This window comes from Ambystoma mexicanum, chromosome 14, assembly GCF_040938575.1.
Source record: "Ambystoma mexicanum isolate Mex_15411 chromosome 14, UKY_AmexF1_1, whole genome shotgun sequence".
Classification (NCBI taxonomy): domain Eukaryota; kingdom Metazoa; phylum Chordata; class Amphibia; order Caudata; family Ambystomatidae; genus Ambystoma; species Ambystoma mexicanum.
In genome coordinates this window covers 597,923,027-597,942,989 of record NC_090940.1, presented here as the reverse complement: position 1 = coordinate 597,942,989, position 19,963 = coordinate 597,923,027, and the positions used below count along the sequence as shown (strand labels likewise).

The window sequence follows — 19,963 nt, the reverse complement described above, 5'->3', positions numbered from 1 at the left end:
AAGAGAAGCTTCCTGCATCCTCCTGGACCGTTGAACTGCCCAGGGAAGCCCTGCTGCTGTGCTGAAACTGCTTTTCCTAGTCGACAAGAGAAGCTCTGGAAAGGACGACTGCTTCCCTTGAGTTGGTAGGACCAACTAACCCCAAGATGAACTTTGCTGGAAGACCTTCCCCACTGGATGTACTTCTTTGCTGCTGCTGCTGGAATAGAGTGCCAGGGGTTGAGAAATCCGTAGTAGAGTGCAACGTCTTTAAACCGGACGGAAGATCCTGAGGACCCCCGAAGCAGGACAACCCAAGCTCGAGTCACCTCACCAGAGTGCTGGACTCAAGGAGTGAAGGAAGCCCATCCAGTGTCCAAGTTCTGCAGTGGTGCTATTTGCCGGTAGCTGAAACCGCTAAGTGCTGCTGAATTTAAAAGAGCCCATAGCTGCCTCCGAACTGCTGTGCAGTGGTCCTCCAGACATCCTCCCTCTTGCCCCACGACTGAGGCCCAGGAACACATGATCAGCAACACTGTAACCAAAAGAAAAGCCAGCTGGATACTCTTCTTCTAACCTAAGGTGTACTGTTCTGACTAAGGGGTGCTTACCTTTTTGTAGCTTGCTTTTCTCAGTTGAGACTTTTAGTAGCTGTTTTCCTAGAGTTGATTGTAGCTCTAACTCCCAACAGTGATTTCCTACAACAAACTCCCTAACTTTGTGTTATGACCCGGTCTGGGTCATAGTGATATAATCAGGATACAGTTGCAGGTATGCTTAATGGTTGCTTTATTCAGGTTCTTCAGTTACAGGTACAAATCAGGTCTCATCAAGTCCATAAGGAGATAGGAGGAAATCATGAGAGAAACCCACTGGGTCCCACCACCCAGGCTTCCTTAGATCAACTGCCTGGGTTAGAACCCATTCATACACAAACACTCCACGCTAGCTCATGCATTCCACTAATGACATCACCACATACATACAGCATACAGAAGGTGAACCATAGAAAGGAAGGCTAATCCTAACACCTCCTTCCCTTACAAACCATGCAAAGAAAGATTAATCCTAACATCTTCCCTTACAAACCATAGAAAGGAAGGCTAATCCTAACACCTCCTTCCCTTACAATCCCAAACAATCCAGTCTCACACCTCAAACACACCGTGACCTAAAGCGGTCATCACACCTAACCATTGGAAGGGCCTCAAGCATAGATGCCCTGCCAGTCACTCTAAAAGACCAAGAAATTAACAGCTGGACAAACAGGCGTAACTAACAATCAGGTAGCGGCACCCCACCAACTAAACAACAAAACTTCTGTCCTTCAAGAAATCACGCATCACCTTCAACCCGTCGCCGCCACCAACGGGTCACCAGCCTGCTATGCTAGAACACAGACCTGCCCCTCTGGGCTACTAACCAACATTCCATACACAACCTGAGGAAACAAAACACCTCCCGTCCACCACTGCCACTGGTAGACCTCAGGACTGCCACACCTGAGCACAAACGGCCACCTATACGGGCTGGCACGAAGTCCGCTACACACCTACAAGGAACATGTCTAACCTACTACACCAGACCGTAGACTCATGGCAACTAAAGAGACAGGTGCCTCCAATCAACCAAACACACTCACTTGACTCATCCTCAACCACTCAACATTCATAGCAACACGGAGAACAGAGGCAACCAGTGGAGAACCAGTCAACCATACCACCATACTTCCTCGAGGAGTTGGCCAGACACCTCGAGCCCTCATGGCTACTAAGAGCAACCAGGTAACCCCACTACCAAGATGTTCTGTTGCCATACTCCCAGAACCACCCAGAACAAAATCCAGAATGACCCCAGAAGCAACACTTCAAGTGAAAACAATAATAATCAATCACTCACCATTCACTCACCATCATGGCTCAGCACAAAACACTATCCTTACTCCTCTGAGCCACACAAATCACTACCCTGACTCCTCTTGAGCCATGCAATTTACCATCATGACTCCGCAAAGCCACACAAATTACTATCATGACTCCGCAGAGCCTCACCAATTACTATCAAGACTCCGCAGAGCCAATTGACCAGACTACCACTAGTCACACTATTCACTACCATGACTCCACAGAGCCGCTTGACCAGACTACCACTAGTCACACAATTCACCATCACAACTCCGCAGCCGCTTGACCAGACTACCACTAGTCACACAAATCGCTATCAAGACTCGGCAGAGCTGCTTGACCAGACTACACTAGTCACACAAATCACTATCAAGTTTCCTGAGAGCCACATGACTAGACTACCACTAGTCACACAAATCACTATCAAGACTCCTCTGAGCCACTTCACTAGACTACCACTAGTCACCTACACAATGACTCCGCAGAGTCACTAGAATAACCACAACCAGTCAGAGCACACACACTTCACACTGGTTACATGCACGCCATGCATCTTCAAACAGTTTCGCAGCATAACCACTCAACACTTAAGAAAAAACATGTTGGTTATTAGCAGGTGAAAATTGTGGAGTGCGGGCAGGGCCCTACCCACACTCATATCAAAAGAACATGTTCCTACAATTCACTTAGCAAAAGCAAATACATCAATTTGACATTACTCTGAAGTAATGTCTTTAGAGTCAAAATCTATAAGTCCATGTTGTCCATTCCATGGCACAACGCTACAAGCTGCAAATCCTCAACATCATTAAACACTACATATTAGGCAGCATACAAATCAATTCCTTTTAACACACCCCACAAATTGTTACCCAGTCATCAGCACAAATACGCAATCTTGCATCTAACCTAACCTTTATGAATTCCTTGTCATATGATTAAAGAATGTGACTAAATACACTCTGCACATTTCAGCAAATGTTATTAAGAGTGTAAACCTCCACACTCATTGTGATTTTTAAAAGTCCAAAGCTGACCCTCCTGCAATGCCTCAAAATTGGTTAAACACTAACATGTTAATCCCTAAACCACAATTGCACCTCCAATCACCCACGCATCCGCAACAACCTTCCGTTCAAGGTAGTGCTTCAAATGACATTACTAAGGTACAGGAGAGAACACTTAATTTAGTCATTTACGCCCCACGATGCAGTGCAATTTTCAAAACCTTGGTATTTTCATTTTCATCGGTTTGACAAAACAATGGGAGCTGCATAGCGTCCATAATGAGTATAAAAAATCAGCTTCAAAAATCTTTTACCATATAGATGGAGCAACTAGACATCAAAAACGGCTTAATCCACTGAGGAGCAGCTGTTAACTATTGTAGCCGCTCCACACAGGTACGCTCCTAGCGGTCTGCTTCCCACTTATCCTCATATGTTTTGGCTGCCTCCCGAGAATTGCCCCGTGACTGCTCTACAGTCTACAAACGTAACGAAGATCGCTTCCTGGTCACGTTATGACGTTTAAGGTGCCTTACTCCAAAGTCACTCTTCATTCTCACTAGTCTCCTCATTGCACCTCGTATAGTCAGCGCCAGCAACACCAACCGCAACGAACTTCCCAGCGCGAATGTAAGTAGAATGATCATTCCATCTGATTGCCATATCCTACTGATGCTCACATGACGTCACCAGTCAGCCTTTGTCCTCCAGACCTCACGGAGCTCCGCTGCTCCAAACGGCCCCCTCGGTTGTGGCGGCCGGCGGAAACAGCAACTTCCAGCAATCACAACTTCACTCAGCGATCACTCTTCTAGACGCAGCACCCTTTCTATCTTCTGCCCTGGGGCCCCACTTCGCTCTCCAGTTTAAGGGCAACATTACTCTTGTGAACTGCTGCCTAATGGAGGCACAGTGCTTGGCAGGTTACTCTCTTCACAATCTACCGGGACTGCCTGCTTTACTGCCTTGGATGCCACTCTTGCTGAAACCTGGATGCTTACCAGTACAGCCTGCTTTACTCCGCCCTAGGTGGCTGTCCTTGCGCCTACCAAGGCACTGTCACTTTCTCAGCCCTGGATGGTGGGACTCTTCTTGGACCATGGGGGGGCAGTGGGTTCCCTCTCCTTGTACAGTCTCTCACTTGAGCTTCCCTCCTGCTCTGCACCCCCCACAGCAGTATCTCCTTTCTCTTTATCCTGGACCACACACACAGGTGCCTGTTGCCTTGTTGCCTTAAGGGTCCATCCATATCCAGTCCCCTCCAAGACCAGACCTCGTCGCCAATTGTTATGACCCGGTCTGGGTCATAGTGATATAATCAGGATACAGTTGCAGGTATGCTTAATGGTTGCTTTATTCAGGTTCTTCAGTTACATGTACAAATCAGGTCTCATCAAGTCCATAAGGAGATAGGAGGAAATCATGAGAGAAACCCACTGGCTCCCACCACCCAGGCTTCCTTAGATCAACTGCCTGGGTTAGAACCCATTCATACACAAACACTCCACGCTAGCTCATGCATTCCACTAATGACATCACCACATACATACAGCATACAGAAGGTGAACCATAGAAAGGAAGGCTAATCCTAACACTCTGCAAGACCTTTATCTAAGAAGTGCCTCCACTCCATAGACTTTGTTCCAAATTGACTTTGGCTGTCCTGGCTCCCTGCAGACTCTTCTAGTCCATTGACTTTGATTCATACTGTCCCTCATAGGTGATACATTGCTTTTGAACTAATATTTGCTGGGAAAAGTTTATCTAGACTTCATTGGGAGATTTAAAAGTGCTCACATGCTCCGAGAACCTGTTAACCTTTTTCCTTTCTCTAACCTTTCCTTTTTACCTACATCAGAATATACCAAGTACAAAAAGTGATCTATAAATGCCAATATTGTCCTAGTTAGTGAAGTCCCATCGGGGTGTATGAAGCATCTCTAAAGAGTATCTACTTGCTTGACTTGATTCTGAGAAAGTGTTTTGAAGTGTATTGTTATTGCACATTGCCATTTTTAAAGAATGCTTATTTAAAAATAACTGTTAAATAAACAATTATTTTACTAGAAAACCTGAGTGAGTGTTATTTGGATACTTGTATGTGTGGATTTTGATGCTACAGCTCACGCTTACCCCTCTTGAGAAGTCTGACTGCTCAGTCACACTACCAACTTGTGTAGTATGCACTTATACCAATAGGTGGGTTACCTAATACCAAAAGGACAAGACTGGTGTAGTCTCCCACAGAGTTACAACAATTCTTGCCTACCAATCGCTGATTGGATTCTTGTTGTTTGTAAGGTCCAGCACTCTGGTGAATGGACTTTTTGGATTCAAATCGTGTCTCTGGAGTTCCAGCAGTATGCCGTCAAAGTTTCAGCTTGATTTCAGAAGTCCGTGCACCGCACAATGGCTCAAGGTCCCAGGGTATTTGGGTATTGTAGACCCGCAAGGGGGCAGCACGACGTCGGATGGCTCAAAATGCAGGTCTTCTTGAGTTTAGTAAATCTCGCCAGGCTGTGGGTTGCTCTTTTTGGGTTCCCAAGGTCAATTGGAAGGAAGGGTAACGGCAGGCTCAGGTTTACCAGCATGCTCTCCAGTCGCTGGAAATCGCTACGGCTGTAGTTTCTAAATCTTTCTCTTCGATTTCCGCTCCACTGGTCGACTTAACAACTGCCAGGTTCGGAGTATTTATCAGGAACCACAGCACAAATTCAGCATTCTCTCCCTGCATTTTACAGTAAGGGGTGGTCTGGCTGTCCAATCAGGCCAGGTCGAAGACAAAGAGCTACAGAGTTTTGGACTCCTCCCTCGCTTCCTGCCTTTCCAGAGACTCTGAAACCTGGGAGGGTAATCCAAAGGATTCCCGCTGAAGACAAAACATCCACTGATGTCATTCCCATCTAGAATGGCAAGGGAAGACCTCGGAAAAAGCAATCACAAAGAAATGGCGAAAAAAGGAAGCACACCATTTTAGAAGAATGGTGGCCCTTCTGTGCATTAGCTAAGATGAATTAACAGGCTGCGAGTAATAGACTAAAAGTCATAAAGGTAAAACCAATGCCACCAGCCATTCATGTAAAACTCATAATTAAACAAAATATTACCAGTTAAGTAAGAAAGGGGATGCATTGTATCCCCCCAGCACTCCACATAAGGTGGGGCGTGCTGGCTCAAGTTCACTCAAGTATATGAAAGAGAAATTAACGGGGGAGCCCCTAGGGGCAAACTAGCCAAAGCCCAAAAGTTGTAGGAAACTAACTTCAACCATGCACTATGGAGAGACATAAGTCACCTGTCGGGTAAGAATTGATGCAGTCACACTATGTGAGACCCCAAGTCTAAACAGTACCTCTGGTTTGAAGACAAGTGGTCCAGCTGGATACTGTCTTGCTACAGCGGTGCATACCCCGTGTTCCTGAGCCTCAGTCGTGGGGACAAGAGGGAGGACGTCTGGAGGGCTCCTGTGGTGGTAATTGGCAGCTATAGGCTCTTTACGGTTCAGCTGCACATCGCAAGTTTCAGCGCTTGGCAAACGGCACCGTTGTGGATCTCCGATAGCGGTTGAGCTTCCTTCACTCTTTTGCTAGCCTCTGGTGAGGGGACTTGAGCTCTGGTCATCTTGCTTCTGGAGGGTCCTTAGACTTCTGGAGCTTCTGGCTGGATTTCAGATGTTGCACTCGGCTACAGATTTCTCGACCCCTGGCACTCAGTTCTTGCAGCAGCGAGGAAGTACAGCCAGTCGCGGAAGGTGGTTCGGTGGAGTTCGACTTGAGGTTAGTTGGTTCCACTAACCAAAGGGAAGAAGTTGTCCCTTCTGGAGCTTCTCTGTCAAATGAAAAAGGAGTTTGACCACAGCAGCAGCGCTTCACCGGGCAATTCAAAGGTCCAGGAGGATGCAGCAAGCTTTGTTCACGGTTTCTTCGTCCGGTGTTTATCCCAGTGGCCAACTGCCCCTAGTCCCAAAACCCTCGCCTTTTAAGCAGATTTCTCCCATTCATGCACAGCCTAGGCTGTCCATCACACAGCAGGGTGGCTGTCCTGAAAGGACAGCCAGACAGCCAATCAGGACTGGTTGCATACAGGCATTCCTTCCAGACACGTTGGAGCCAGAGGCGAGCTTCAGGGCTGAAGCCTGCCAAAGGCAAGACAAAGGTCTCAAATCTGTTTCGACGAACAGAGTAAAACCCAAGAATGACCACACAAAAGGCAAATGGCGAAAAAAGAATTTTGGGGGGGCATTTTGACAAAATGGTCACCCACGGGTGCTGTACTTCCGCTGAGGTTTCAGCCTGCAGTAGAAAAGCACAATGGTAGGAAAATTAAACCACTGCCACCAGCCATTTATATTAGTGAGGGTAACATACAAATGTTACATGTGAATGTAGGATAAGGGGCTACTAGGTAAACCCCAACACTCCACATAAAATGGTGTGTGCTGAACCTACAAAGAGAAAAAGTAAGTACAGTCAATTTCACTATACTATTCTTGAACAGTAGTTCACACAAGAAAAGGTATTTAAATCTTATGAGAACTCTAAGGCATTTCTCTGTGACACTGCACTGAAGGTGCTGTGTGTCACCATAGAAAAAGTAGATGCCTATGGAGTTTGTTAGACTCCATAAACCGTGGAAACACATAATCCAAATTGGGTCAAAACACATGCGAGAGTGAGAAAAGAGTCTCTCTCTCAAAGGTTAAAATTAAAAAAAAAGTCCAGCAAAAGAGCTGGGGGTTTGTACGGTTGAATTGGAATTAGATCAGATATGAGAATTCTCCCTAAAATTGCCCATATAGAGTAAAAGTCTAGGTGAGAGGGGAAAAAGATTCCCCTTCACATAGGGACAAGGTGAAATAGTTACTTAGTCAAAGCAAAGTGTTCTGGGGTTAACAAAGGTCAGGAAGCTTTGTCATTGATATGAAAAAGGCTGTGTACGACTTATCTGGAGGCCTGGTCATATCTACTATAAAAAGACCGAAGGGGAGGGCCATAATGCACTTTTTTTTATAGCCTTGATGGTAAAATAATAAGTGTCGAAGACCATAAATATGCCCCTTAGATATTACGAGTGTTAGGGAGAATTCTTAGAAATGTGCCAATTCCCTTCTACCTTAGGACTTTTATTTTCTTACCTGGAGCGAGTGAGACCTTTTTCCCACTCGCTTGTGTATTTTTCTTTGATCTGAACACTTATTTTGGTTTTGGAGTATGACAAACTCCATAGGCATAATCTTTACATTGTGACACACAGCACCTTCAGTGCAGTGGCACAGGGAAGTCTTAGATTTCCCAAAGGTTTAAATACCTTCTCTTTGGATAAACTACTGTTTCCAAGAACAGTGAAGTGAAATTGACTTTACTTACATTTTGTAACTTTCTAGACCCAGCACGCACTACAATAGGGTGCTGGAGGGGTTACTTAGTATCCCCTTTATCTAGTTTCTCATGTAACATTGTTGTTACCCTTTCTACAATGAATGGCTGGTGACAGTGATTTTCTTTTTCCCACCCTTGTGTTATTACAGCGGCTGCAATTGCTGCTGCAGTAAGACACAGCAACAGGTAAGCGTTTGTTGCTGCTGCTCTCTGCCCCTCAATCCGCCTGGCAGTGAGTGTATCCCTTGCGGTCTCCCCTGCTCCCTCAGCTGTTTCCCATCTCTATTCCCACCTCCCTAGCCCTCCCCAGGCCCTGATTGGCCAATAGTTTGTTTTGTTTGTAAGGGCCTAACCCTCTGCAGCAATGCTTCCTGTGCCATTTCCATCAAAGGCAACAGGTAAGCGTTTCTTGCTGGTGCTCTATGCCCCATAATCCACCTGCGCAGTGAGTGTAGACCTTGTGGTCTCCCCGGCTCCCTCGGCTGTTTTCCCATCTCTATTACCGCCTCCCTATCCCTCCCCCCGGCCTGATTGGCCAATAGTTGGGTCTGTGTGTTGCACATATCCCGGCCCTGCATCTGGTTGTTTCCCTGCAGTCTACCTCCCTCAGCCGCCCGCGATCCGATTGGTCATTGTCACAGAGAAATGCCTTAGAGTTCTCAAAACCCATCTACCCTGGGCAGCCCTCTGCAGCAAAGGGCCAGTGGCACAGGGCGGCTCCAACAGAGGCGGCTCCAGACAGTGTCTACAGAGGGAAGCAAGTGAAACCAGCCATCAACCGACAGCAACTAAAAAAGTAAGTGTGGCATTGGTGTGGAGTAAAGCAATCACTCTAATCCAGCAAGCCCTGCCACTCTACATTACCTTACCAAAACATAGACTGGCAGGCGAACATCACTTAAAACACTCTTACTTAGAATTGTGCCCATCAGCCTACGTCTATTCGAGACAGGATTGTAATTTTGCCGTGTCTCATCTAGACATATTTGTGCATGTTGGTAGGTTCCACACTTGCATATAATTTTGAGGGTTAGTAAGTACCACATTGGATAGAATAGTGAACATTGGCCTGCGCTGGACCCAGACAGAATTGTGAATGATAGCATATGCCACACCTAGATGGAATTGGGAACATTGGCCTGCGTTGCATCTAGATAGGATTGTGAATGTCAGCATGTGCCACACTGAGATAGAAATGTGAATGTTAGCACGTGCCACACTTAGATGGAATTGTGAATGATGACATGTGCCAAACTTGAATGGAACCGTCAACATTAGCCTGCGTCGCATCTAGATAAGATTATGGATGTTAGCATGTGCCACACTTAGAATTATGAATGTTAGCATGTGCCACACTTAGCTGGAATCCTGATTGTTAGCATGTGCCACACCTAGATGGAATCGTGAACATTAACCTGATTCGCATCTAGATAGGATTAGGAATGTTAGCAAGTGCCACACCTAGAATTAAGAAGGATAGCAAGTACCACATTTAGATATGATTGTGAACAATAGCCTGCGTCACAACTAGATAGGATTGTGAATGTCGGCCAATGCCACAGCTAGATAGAATAGCGATTGTTTGCCAGCGCCACGTCTAGACTGTATTGGGAATACTATCGATAGAATTGTGAATACTAGCTTGCTCCACATATAGACAGGATTTTTGAAGGTGGGCCAGCATTTGGATACAGTTGTGAATATTGGTGGGCGTCATATATAGAAAGGATTGTGAATATCAACCGGTACCGGATCTAGATAGAAATGCAGAGATATTCATGCGCCACATATAGAAAGATTGTGGAAATTTAGGAAATCACTTCTAGACAGCGATGCCAATAACCAACCCACTAAAAATCACCCCTCTGCATACACCTCTCAAACTCTAACCAAACACATCCACAACCCTATACCACAACAAACCGCACAAACTTCACTACACCAACAACAAAACAAACCACACATACTCGCACAACAGCACATGACTACCGACTGGAAAGCATCCCAAGCCCAGCAAACGGTGTTAACCAGGCTGGGGCTGCCAACATCACATCACTGCTCTCTTGCACTTTTCGTGCTCGTTCCCTCTAACTCACCCCCTTCCCTTTTCAGAGCCAGCAGGGCACCAGGGGACCACTCCCGTGGTGATAGTGCGCGGTACAAATATCCTTTAACATTAACGCCCATGGGTGCCCATTTTGTCAGGACAGCCACCCTGCTGTTTGAGTGACAGCTAAGCTGTGAATGAATGGGAGAAATCTGCATAAAAGGCGAGGCTTTTTGCTTGGAAAGCTTAGTCGACCACTGGAACAAAGGAATCAGAAGAAGAACTTGGAAGAGATGCCTGCAGCAACTCCTGGACCATTGGTTTGCCCGGTGAAGCCCTGCTGCTGTGATGAAGCACCGACTTCAGCTCGACTAGAGAAGCCCTGCAAGCACGACTTCTCCCCTTGGGTTGGTGGGACCAATGAACCCAAAGTGAACTAGTCTGGACATCCTCTCGGAGCTGGCTGTACCCCATTGCTGCTGCAGGAACCAAAGTGCCAGGGAGAGGAACACCATACTAAGTGCACCGCTTTTAAGTCAGACCCGAGCTCCAAGAAGATCCTCCAGACTGCCTTGAAGCGGGACTGACCAAGCCTGAGCCACCTCAACAGACTGCTGGAACCCAGATGCGAGGAAAGTCCATAGTCGTATCTGAGAGACTTAGGTGGTGCTATTTGCGAGAGACACGAGGAGGTGAAACCACAAAATGCCACTGATCTGAAGTTTGCCCATTGCTGCCACCGACCTTCCATTCGTAGTGCAGGAGTCCCCAGATGTCCTCACTCTTGTCCCCACGACTGAGGCCCAGGAACAGAGGACCTGCAGACCCACACAGGAACAGAAATGCAGCTGGATCCAGTTTTCTTCTAGCCAAAGGTACTGTAAACCTAAGAGGACTTACCTATTGTTGTGTAGCCAGTTGAGACGTGTCTTGGTCGCCATTGCAGAGTTGCTTGCAGCTTTGCCCCTCACAAGCCCCCAGCTTGTGGACCTTCAAGTGAATCTTATTTCTACAAACCTTGTTCAAGACTTTTACTTACCTGCAAGAAGATCTTCAGCTGCTCTCGACTTTGCTCAACTAACATTCTTTCCTGGCTCCCTGAGAGACTCTTCTTACCTCTGACTTTGTGCTTTTGCCTTTCCACCAGGAAAGGGTTAATTTACTTTGCGTTGGTGGGTTAAAAAGTACTTATCAGTTTATGAATTATTTGTTAACCTTTGTTTTATTCCCATATCTAAGCCTTTGCCCAGAACTCAGTATTGCTCTAAATGTACTAGTGATAGATACATGTCCACAGTGTCCTAGCTATTTAAGTCACCTGAGGGTGTAGGAAGTGTCTGTTTGCCATCCCCAATGGGTATCCACTGATTTAGAGAAACAGTGTGTTTTGAAGTGTATTAGAAGTGTTAGGTTTTGCTCCCTTTTGAAGAAGGCTTGTATAACTGATTGTTAAATACCTTAATAATTATTTGAATAATTGTCATTGTGAAACTCTGTTACAACCTTACAGCTCACATTGACCCCTCTTGAGATAAGCCTGACTGCTCAGCCACACTACCAGCCTGTGTAGTACAGACTTAACCCAAAGGTTGGGGTTCCCTATTGCCACGAGGACGAGGCTGGTGCAGTCACCCACAGGGTACTGCATACAATCTTGGCTAACGAACTACTACATTATGACATTAATCAAAGAGGGAAACCTACATACTCCTAAGTACCGTCCACCTTTCCTCCATACTTGTGGGACATTCTGTGTTTCGGGAAGGGACTGGAGCACTATTGTTAAAAAGCATAAAAGTTTAAATGTCCTCTTTTTACGCGGGGTACCGCATGTGGCCGTAACCCTGCACTCCTGAGCTCTACCCCGCGCATCGCCCTTCAGTCCTTTTCTATGCGCGGTCGGGGCTGGACGCACTTGCATCACCGGGATAGTTTACTTGTTCCCATTGTCCTTCTCTCCTGCTCCGGTCCTGCGGTTGCTTAGTCCTCCGTCTATGCCGGAGCGTCTTGTATTTGTGTCATGTTCTTCATGCGAACGTCGATTCGCTTGGGCGGATCCCCCTTCTCTCTGCTTGGAGTGTCTCGGGCTGGACCACTGCTGGGATTCGTGCTTCTACTGCGATTCCCTTTCCGTCCAGGCACTTCAACGCCGTCTTCTTCAGTGGGAGGACGTCTTTCAGTGTGTTCCTCCACCTCATCTTCAGATCGACGAAAAGAGGAGACACCCAGTAAGTTCCTTACATTTTACGGTGCTCTGTCCGGGGGACTCCTTCCTGGGGTCATCTCGGTCCGGGAGGGGCATGAGCAGCTCTTCCACCAGGGTTTTCCCTGTGGTGTCTTGTAGGCCCATTAGGTGTACCATAGTTTTTGTTGCAGGTTCCCATGACGGACCTGCCAAGACGGGAACACGTTCCGAGGTTCACCTGTCGGGTGCTAAACTTCAGCCCAGTTCATCTGTGGCTTTGGACACCAGGGTTCGCTCCAAGGTCTGCGTTTCTGGGGCTTTCCATATAGACACCAGGGCACGCCCTGAGGCCTCCTTTTCTGGAGCTTTCTGTACCAAGCCACGGCTTGAGGCACCTCACGAGGGAGCTACGCATACCGGGACGAAACCCGAGGTTCCTCTTTTTGAGGCGAAGGTCTGTACTGACGAGAGACCTGTTCCTAAGGTCCTGTCTGTAAGGATGATTCCTCTGCTTTCCCGCGCTCACGGTCGCGCTGATACCAGTTCTGTCGAAGGGGCAAAGAGGGCAGTTATACACCATACCTACTCTGTTACTGACTCTGCCGATGTTCCTCCTCTGGAGGCAAATTTTGGGGCCACCTCCAAGATGTCAGGTAAACATCAGAGACCCCCCAGTACCGGCTCTGCCGAGGATCCTTGTGTCAAGGCTAAGGTGTTACTTAAGTCGCGTGACCAGCCTGAGGAGACGATTACCTCATCTACACTTGTGACGCAGTTCTCTTCAGGCATCGACAAAATGGCGCCCCACCCCTCATGGTCCACAGTGGCCATTTTGGATTCTTCCCCTACACCTATGTTCTCGACGGCGAGTGCTAGGAATCTTAATTTTGGGGCTGAGCAGCCTTTTTCACCTCAGGTTGGACGTAAAAATCTGTTCCGCCCTTCTTATGACTGGCGTGCTCGGATGCTGCTGCCACATACTGTCTTGCTTCCGCCTACTTCTACTCCACTGGTCTATGCGGACCCGATTGGTGGTGGGCCTTTCTGGCAAACATTCTCATTGTGTTTGTGGGGGTATGCCCCATATGAGAGGCCTCTGCCTACCCCAGCGCCTAAACCTTTATCAGAGGATGCATTTTTCAGTAAATTTCAGAGGCTCATGCATTCTGACCCTATGAAAGAGTACTTTAAGGGTAAGGAATCTACCCTGAGCCTCTGGCTCCACCTTCCACCCCGGCGGCTCCTGTGGTGGTACCACCTCTTCCTATTTGTCCGCCACCAGGGCTGTCTTCCCATAGAGAAGACACAGGTAGAGCGGGATAGCACTTTAAAACCTGACCGTCAAGCAAATCATGATAGCTATGAGCAGCCCCGCTCTGTCAGTGCATTCCATGACCGGGTTCTGGATATGATGGCCCTCCTCGACATTCCAATACCATAGGCCCCCGCTCCGCAGGAAGGGGTGCTTTCGGGAGCATTCACCTTGTCACCATAAGAGCGTACCAGCCTGTTCCTCCACAAGGACGTTTTGGCTGAGGCCCGTAAGGTCTGGGATAAGCCCCACACCCGGCTGCATATGAATAAGAGGATCGTTGCCCGTTACAGGCTTCATACCTCCGAGGAGATTGCCTTGGCGTCTTGTCCACTCCCTTCCTCGACGGTGGTAGCTGCGGCCACGCTTCAGTTTAAGCCGGCCTCTTCGACCGCTATGGCTGCGGCTCAGATTCTCTCCAAAGAAGACAAAATTCTGGACTCCTTGGGTAAGAAAGCCTTTGCCAACTCAGCACTCCAACTTCACCAAGCAAATACGGAGCTGATTCTGGCTGCAGCTAATATGAAGCTGTGGAAGGAGTTGGCCGATTTCCAGGAGTGCATTCCTGCTGATAGGCTAGACGACTTCAAGGCCGGTTTATCAGACTTCAGGGTGTTGGCACAAGATCTCCTAGAAGCTGTGGCACACCATGTGGATACCTCAGCTAGAGGCCTGATGGTGGGAATTGACACCTCCCGCCAAGCCTGGCTCCCTGCGACAAAGTTTTCAAAGGATGTGTAAGATAAAGTTCTGGCCCTTCCCTTCGATGGCAAGGAATTGTTCCATTCTTCTACGGATGCCGAACTTGCAAAGACTAAGGCGAGCACCCAAACTGCCAAATCTTTGTCGGTCCTGGCAAAGGTCCCAGCTAAGGCCCCTTATACACAGAGGTTGGGGTCTGTCTCGATCCTTCTCTGGCTTCAGGGGGTTCCATGACCGCCAGGCGCGCAGAACTGAACCTCCGTTTGGCGGCACCCGTCGAAAAAACAAAGTGGTCGGTTTTTCTCTCGCCCATCAGTCTCCCTGCCAACAAGTCTGCAAAATATTTTTTGTCAGTCGCACAAGACTCCGGTGGGAGGACGAATCTCGTCCCATCTAGAGGCATGGCAGACCATCACCAAAGATCAGTGGGTTTTGTTCATCGCTCGTGCAGGCTTTTGCTTACCCCTCCCCCACCCTTCAATCCTTCCTTCCAACAGTTTGGGACACCGTCCCTCAGAGCTGAGGTTCAGAAGCTTCAAGACCTCAGGGCGGTGCAACCTGTTGCCTCTGGGAGCAAGGAGAGGGCTTCTACTCTCGACTGTTCACGATGCCCAAACCCAACCAGGCTGGCCTGCGCACCATCCTTGACCTTTCCCAGTTCAACCTTTATCTTCCCCCAAGAGAAATTCAAAATTATCACACCCTGCCAAATAAAGTCCTCTGCACGGAAGGGCGGCTGGCTCAGTGTAGTGGACCTTAAGGATGCTTATATGTCTGTGGTTCTCCGTGGGAGGGGAGCACTTCCAGTTCTGTGAGCTTCTGTTTGGTCTCAGCTCGGCACAGTGCATCTTTACAAAGATGTTGGTCATCGTAGCTTTCCTTCGGCTACATGGTGTTCATGTATATCAATACTTGGACAATTGGCTCCTGCGCGGTCCTTGTCCTCCAACAGCTTTGTCTCCAGTCTCTCCTCCAGCTCCTGTTCCATCTTGGGCTGTCGGTGAATTGGCAGAAATCTTCCATGATGGTCACCCAAGACCTGATCTTCCTAGGTTTCCGTTGGAACACGATCGACTCCAGGGTGTATTTGACGGCGCACAGGATTGCGGATCTATTCGCCACGTGTCAGCTCTTCATCCAGTCAGAGCACATAACGGCTTGGTGGTTCCAGTGTCTTCTGGGCCTCATGGCCTCGTGGGTACTTGCTCTTCCTCTTGCGCGTCTCAAAATGAGGCGTACGCAGCTAGCTCTTCGGAGCTTTTGGTGTCAGGCTTCGGACTCTGATTCCAAGATGATCCCAGTCCCATCCTGCATGATGACGGACCTTCTATGGTTGTCCTCGAACAACAATCTTACAGTGGGGGGCCTCCTTTCAGGATCCCTGCCCACAACTGACGATTACCACGGACGACTCCATTCTGGGGTGGTGCGTGACGTTTGATAATCTCCAGGTTTTTCGATCTATGGACGCTGCAGGATATTGATATTTTATGTCTATTGCGCTCGCACACAAGTGTTTCATATAAATTATTTGGAATTCCTGGCGGTTTTTCTGGCGCTGAAAGCTTTTCAACCATCCATCACGAACAGGGTGGTCCGCGTCCACACAGACAACTCAATATCGATGTTTTAGATCAACTATCAGGGTGGTACCAAGTCACCACCTCTAGTGGGCCTTGCCATTCAGATTTGGGAATGGACCATCCAGCACGGCATTTGGCTACTGATGGTACACATTCTGTGGAAATTCAATGTGACTGCAGACTCACTCAGCCGACAGACAGCGGCCAGCTACGAGTGCGAACTGAACATGGAGGTCCTCCAACATCTTTCGTCATTGGGGCACTCTAGGAGTTGACCTTTTTGTGACTGCCACAAACAGGAAACGTCCTCTTTATGCATCCATGGACAGTCTCGGGGCCTCCTCTCTAGGGAATTCTCTCAAAATCCCGTGGCACAACATGAGGGCATATGCATTCCCTTCTCTTCCTTTGATTCATCTGTCACTCTGCAAGCTCAGGAATACATCGAATTGCACTCTCCTGTTCATAGCTCCTTGGTGGCCAGCCAGATTCTGGTTCTCAACTCTGTTACGTTCGGAGACCAGAAAGGGAAACCTGCTTCAAAGGCTACTATCTCCCGATGGATTGCCTCCTGTAGTTCAGAAGCGTATACCATTCAGGGCCTTCAACATCCGAAGGGCATTCATGCCTATCTTTTACGTGGCAAAGTGGCTGTGTTGCCTTCCAAAAATGTTCCCTGGGAAACCATTGCCAAGGCAGATACGTGGACTTCCCCATCAGCTTTTTGTAAGCATTACTGCTTGGACCTGAGCTCCAGGTGGGGCGGGGGGGGGGGGGTGGCGGGGGGGGGGAGGCGGGGGTGGGGGGGGTGGGGCTGTGTGTGTTGTGTCTAAGGCCGTGCGTGGTACCCCGCGTAAAAAGGACATTTTTTTAAGGACGGAATGTCCCACAAGTATGGAGGAAAGGGGACTATGGACTAGGAGTAAGGTAGTCACTACGGTGAGTAACTTTGTTAGTATAGACCATTATAACTGGGTTGATAATATCAATATGACTGGCAAGCGGCTCTTTTGGGAAATCTAGGTAATCAAAGAATAGTAGCCCAATGATTTGTCGAGGTTGAAGAAAGGAAAACAAAGATGTTTTGTATTGTCCTAGCTATGTACCCACTGAAAGAATAAGAGCGTGACAGAAACAGCCTGTAATAAAATTACTAGCACAAAATAAATGGGCAAGAAAATAATTCTACACGCTCTTTAAAAATGTACTGTGTTTGACAAAAGGGTCAAATCTAGACGTTGATAAAAGCTTTATACAAATATATTAAAATAATGACAATTAGAAATATCACTATAAAAGTATCTTTTTTAAAGCTGATCTTCTTAGCTGAAGATGGATTTGAAACACATTTAAACAAGGGATGAATTGTACCAGAACAATACTGAGCTCCAAACGCAAAGTCTCCAAAATCTGTAGCTCAACAGATTTCTTTTTGTGGGTGGAATGTGGATCAGGAGACTCTCGTTCAGAGAGGGGGGGGGACTAAGGGCTTAAATTACAAAATATCTGAAGCATCCGGGAGAGGTCAACCCTTGCATCCATAAGCACTGTCCAAGAGTACACTTGGCTACAATTAGGCTGGGTTTTGTGACAAATGAGCAGAGCGCCTAGTTTGCATTTCTTGCTGTGAGATTCTGTGCTTGAATCACTATTGCAGACCTGTTTGAAATATTAAATGTTGTGGTCATTCTTAAATTCCCCACATGCTTTTGCTTTTTTTCGTTCCTCTGGCACTAACACTTTGTGTGTAAAGCGCTTTGCTAAACAGAGGGTAGGTGTTCAATAGCTTTCCTCAGCTGGCTCCCTTCTATGGAACAGCCTCCCCCTGCCTCTGCGCCTTGAGCAGGACTTTAGAAAATTCCAGAAGTTCCTCAAGACCTACCTCTTCACCTCCTCCTTCCCTTCTTCTCATCAAATCAGACAGTTGCTGTGATTGGTGTCCGGGGCCCTTATGCATCCTCGGGCCCCTGACCTCCCACACCCAATCTGCCCATCTCCTGTCTACCCTCAGCACTTGCCTTGGGACACCCTCCGCCTCGGAGGTTCGCACTTACTCCTAACGTGGCCCCTGGCCTTGTAGCACTCATCAACCCAAGCACTTCATCTGTGGGTTACCCATGAGCCCGGACTCCCCAGCACTTACTCCCTCTGCCCTTTTCCTTGCTGCACTTGCATATTCTGAATACTCACAAGGCACAGTAGGTTCGTCCTTCCTCCTTTTCCCGCCACTGCTTTTTATTAATTGTTTGTAATGTATTTCACTCCCTTGTTCCCGTCCTTTGCCCTGTGGGTGCTTTGAAACGGTATTTTACTTGCTGTATAAGCGCCTAACAAGCAAACCATAAATAAAATATCACCAAGACCCCGTCCTTCCGCCAGGTGCCTCCCAGATGCATGTGATTTGGTTCCATGAGGAGATTGAGTGCTGCTAGGTATTCTCATATTTGTTTATATTTTGAAAGACTTTGGGTTTCACCCTAAATTGAGGGTAATCCAGATGTGGAACCTGTCCTCACTGTGCCTTCATCTTCACCTCAGTGATGAGGCCCAACAAGGTAGATACTCGTGTCTGGGGTTGCTGTTGGAACTCTTGCTCATAGAATTGCCTGGCCTTTCAGTGCTGGACTCCCCTGATGGGTGGGACCAGGCTGATATACAAATGGTAATTTCTCCTGTGAAAGGTCCATTGTGGTTGAGCACCCACCCGAGTGGGAAACATTGCATAGAACTGGTTATTTAAGCTCTGTACATTCCCAGAGGGGCTCCCACATATTTGTATCTTTCGAAATTTGAATGACGGTTTGTTCCATCCATGTCCCGCAAAGATTACTCCCTTCTTCACGCCTTCCCAAAGGTGAATATGCGGCTATTTCCTGCAGTCTGTTATATAGTTTAATGCATGTTTGTGAATATACTTTTAAGTTGTGTGAATCAAGTTCAAGGATGTTTTCTAGGTGTGAAGCTACACAAACGTATCACAACCTATATATACATGGAGTCTGAAAGGATTTGTTTAATAGCAGCCCTCCGTTGAGCACATCTGCACTAATTGAGCACATTTCCATTGATAAATTCAAGTGCATATTTGCGACTCCTGTTTTCTTGCTTTTAATAGTCTTTAGTAACCTCTTTGTGAAACAGTTTCTGTAACCACGGATGCATTGTTTATGGCAATTCTTTATTTCAGTCTGTTCTTGACGAGATGATGGTGGAGCAAACGGATCTAGTTCGTCTTCGGATGGTTCGAATGTCCAACGTTCCTGACACACTTTACATGGTGAACAATGCAGTGCCGCAGTGTTGTCACATGATCAGTCACCAGCAGATGAACAGTAGCCAGTCCAGTCCTCCCTCAGTCGTGGCAAACGAAATTCCAGGTAAATCCATGAAACATCGGATTGATCTTTTTGGATATATTTCTGTTTAGTGCTTTTTCATGCTTGCTTAAATGAGCACCTAATAGGATTCTCAAATAGTACATTTTCTGTACCTAATCGTTCAAGCTGATTACAAATCCTCTAAAGGTTCTGGGTGGAGAGCTAGAACACCCTTGATGTAGGTCATAATTTGCATAAATTAGGAATATTAAATGGCAGTTACAAATGTTCTATCAATGATTTGTTCATAGTTGTCACTGGGTGCCACTGTTCATTTTTGCTCCAGCCATCTGCTTGCTTCCCACCATCAAACTGGTTATTGCTATGAGGAATATTTATTCATAACGCTTATGTGTTTGATTCCATGCCCACATCAAATACTGTGCTGCCATTTTCTTTTCTGGGTTCTTTGCGAGGCACTGGAAATGTTACCATGCAGGAGGCAAACCCACTGCTACAGAAGATGGGGACTGGTATGCATTGGGCAGT

The 19,963-nt window shown here is 47.3% G+C and overlaps 1 protein-coding gene across 1 annotated transcript in view; it reads left to right on the top strand.

The window, feature by feature from the left end:
* Window positions 1–19,963, top strand: part of BTBD7 (BTB domain containing 7) — a 288,393-nt gene that overhangs the window by 230,118 nt on the left and 38,312 nt on the right. The window contains exon 8 of the mRNA XM_069637965.1: window positions 19,285–19,474. Coding sequence (XP_069494066.1) covers window positions 19,285–19,474 — 190 coding nt within the window. The remainder of the gene's footprint in view (window positions 1–19,284; window positions 19,475–19,963) is intronic.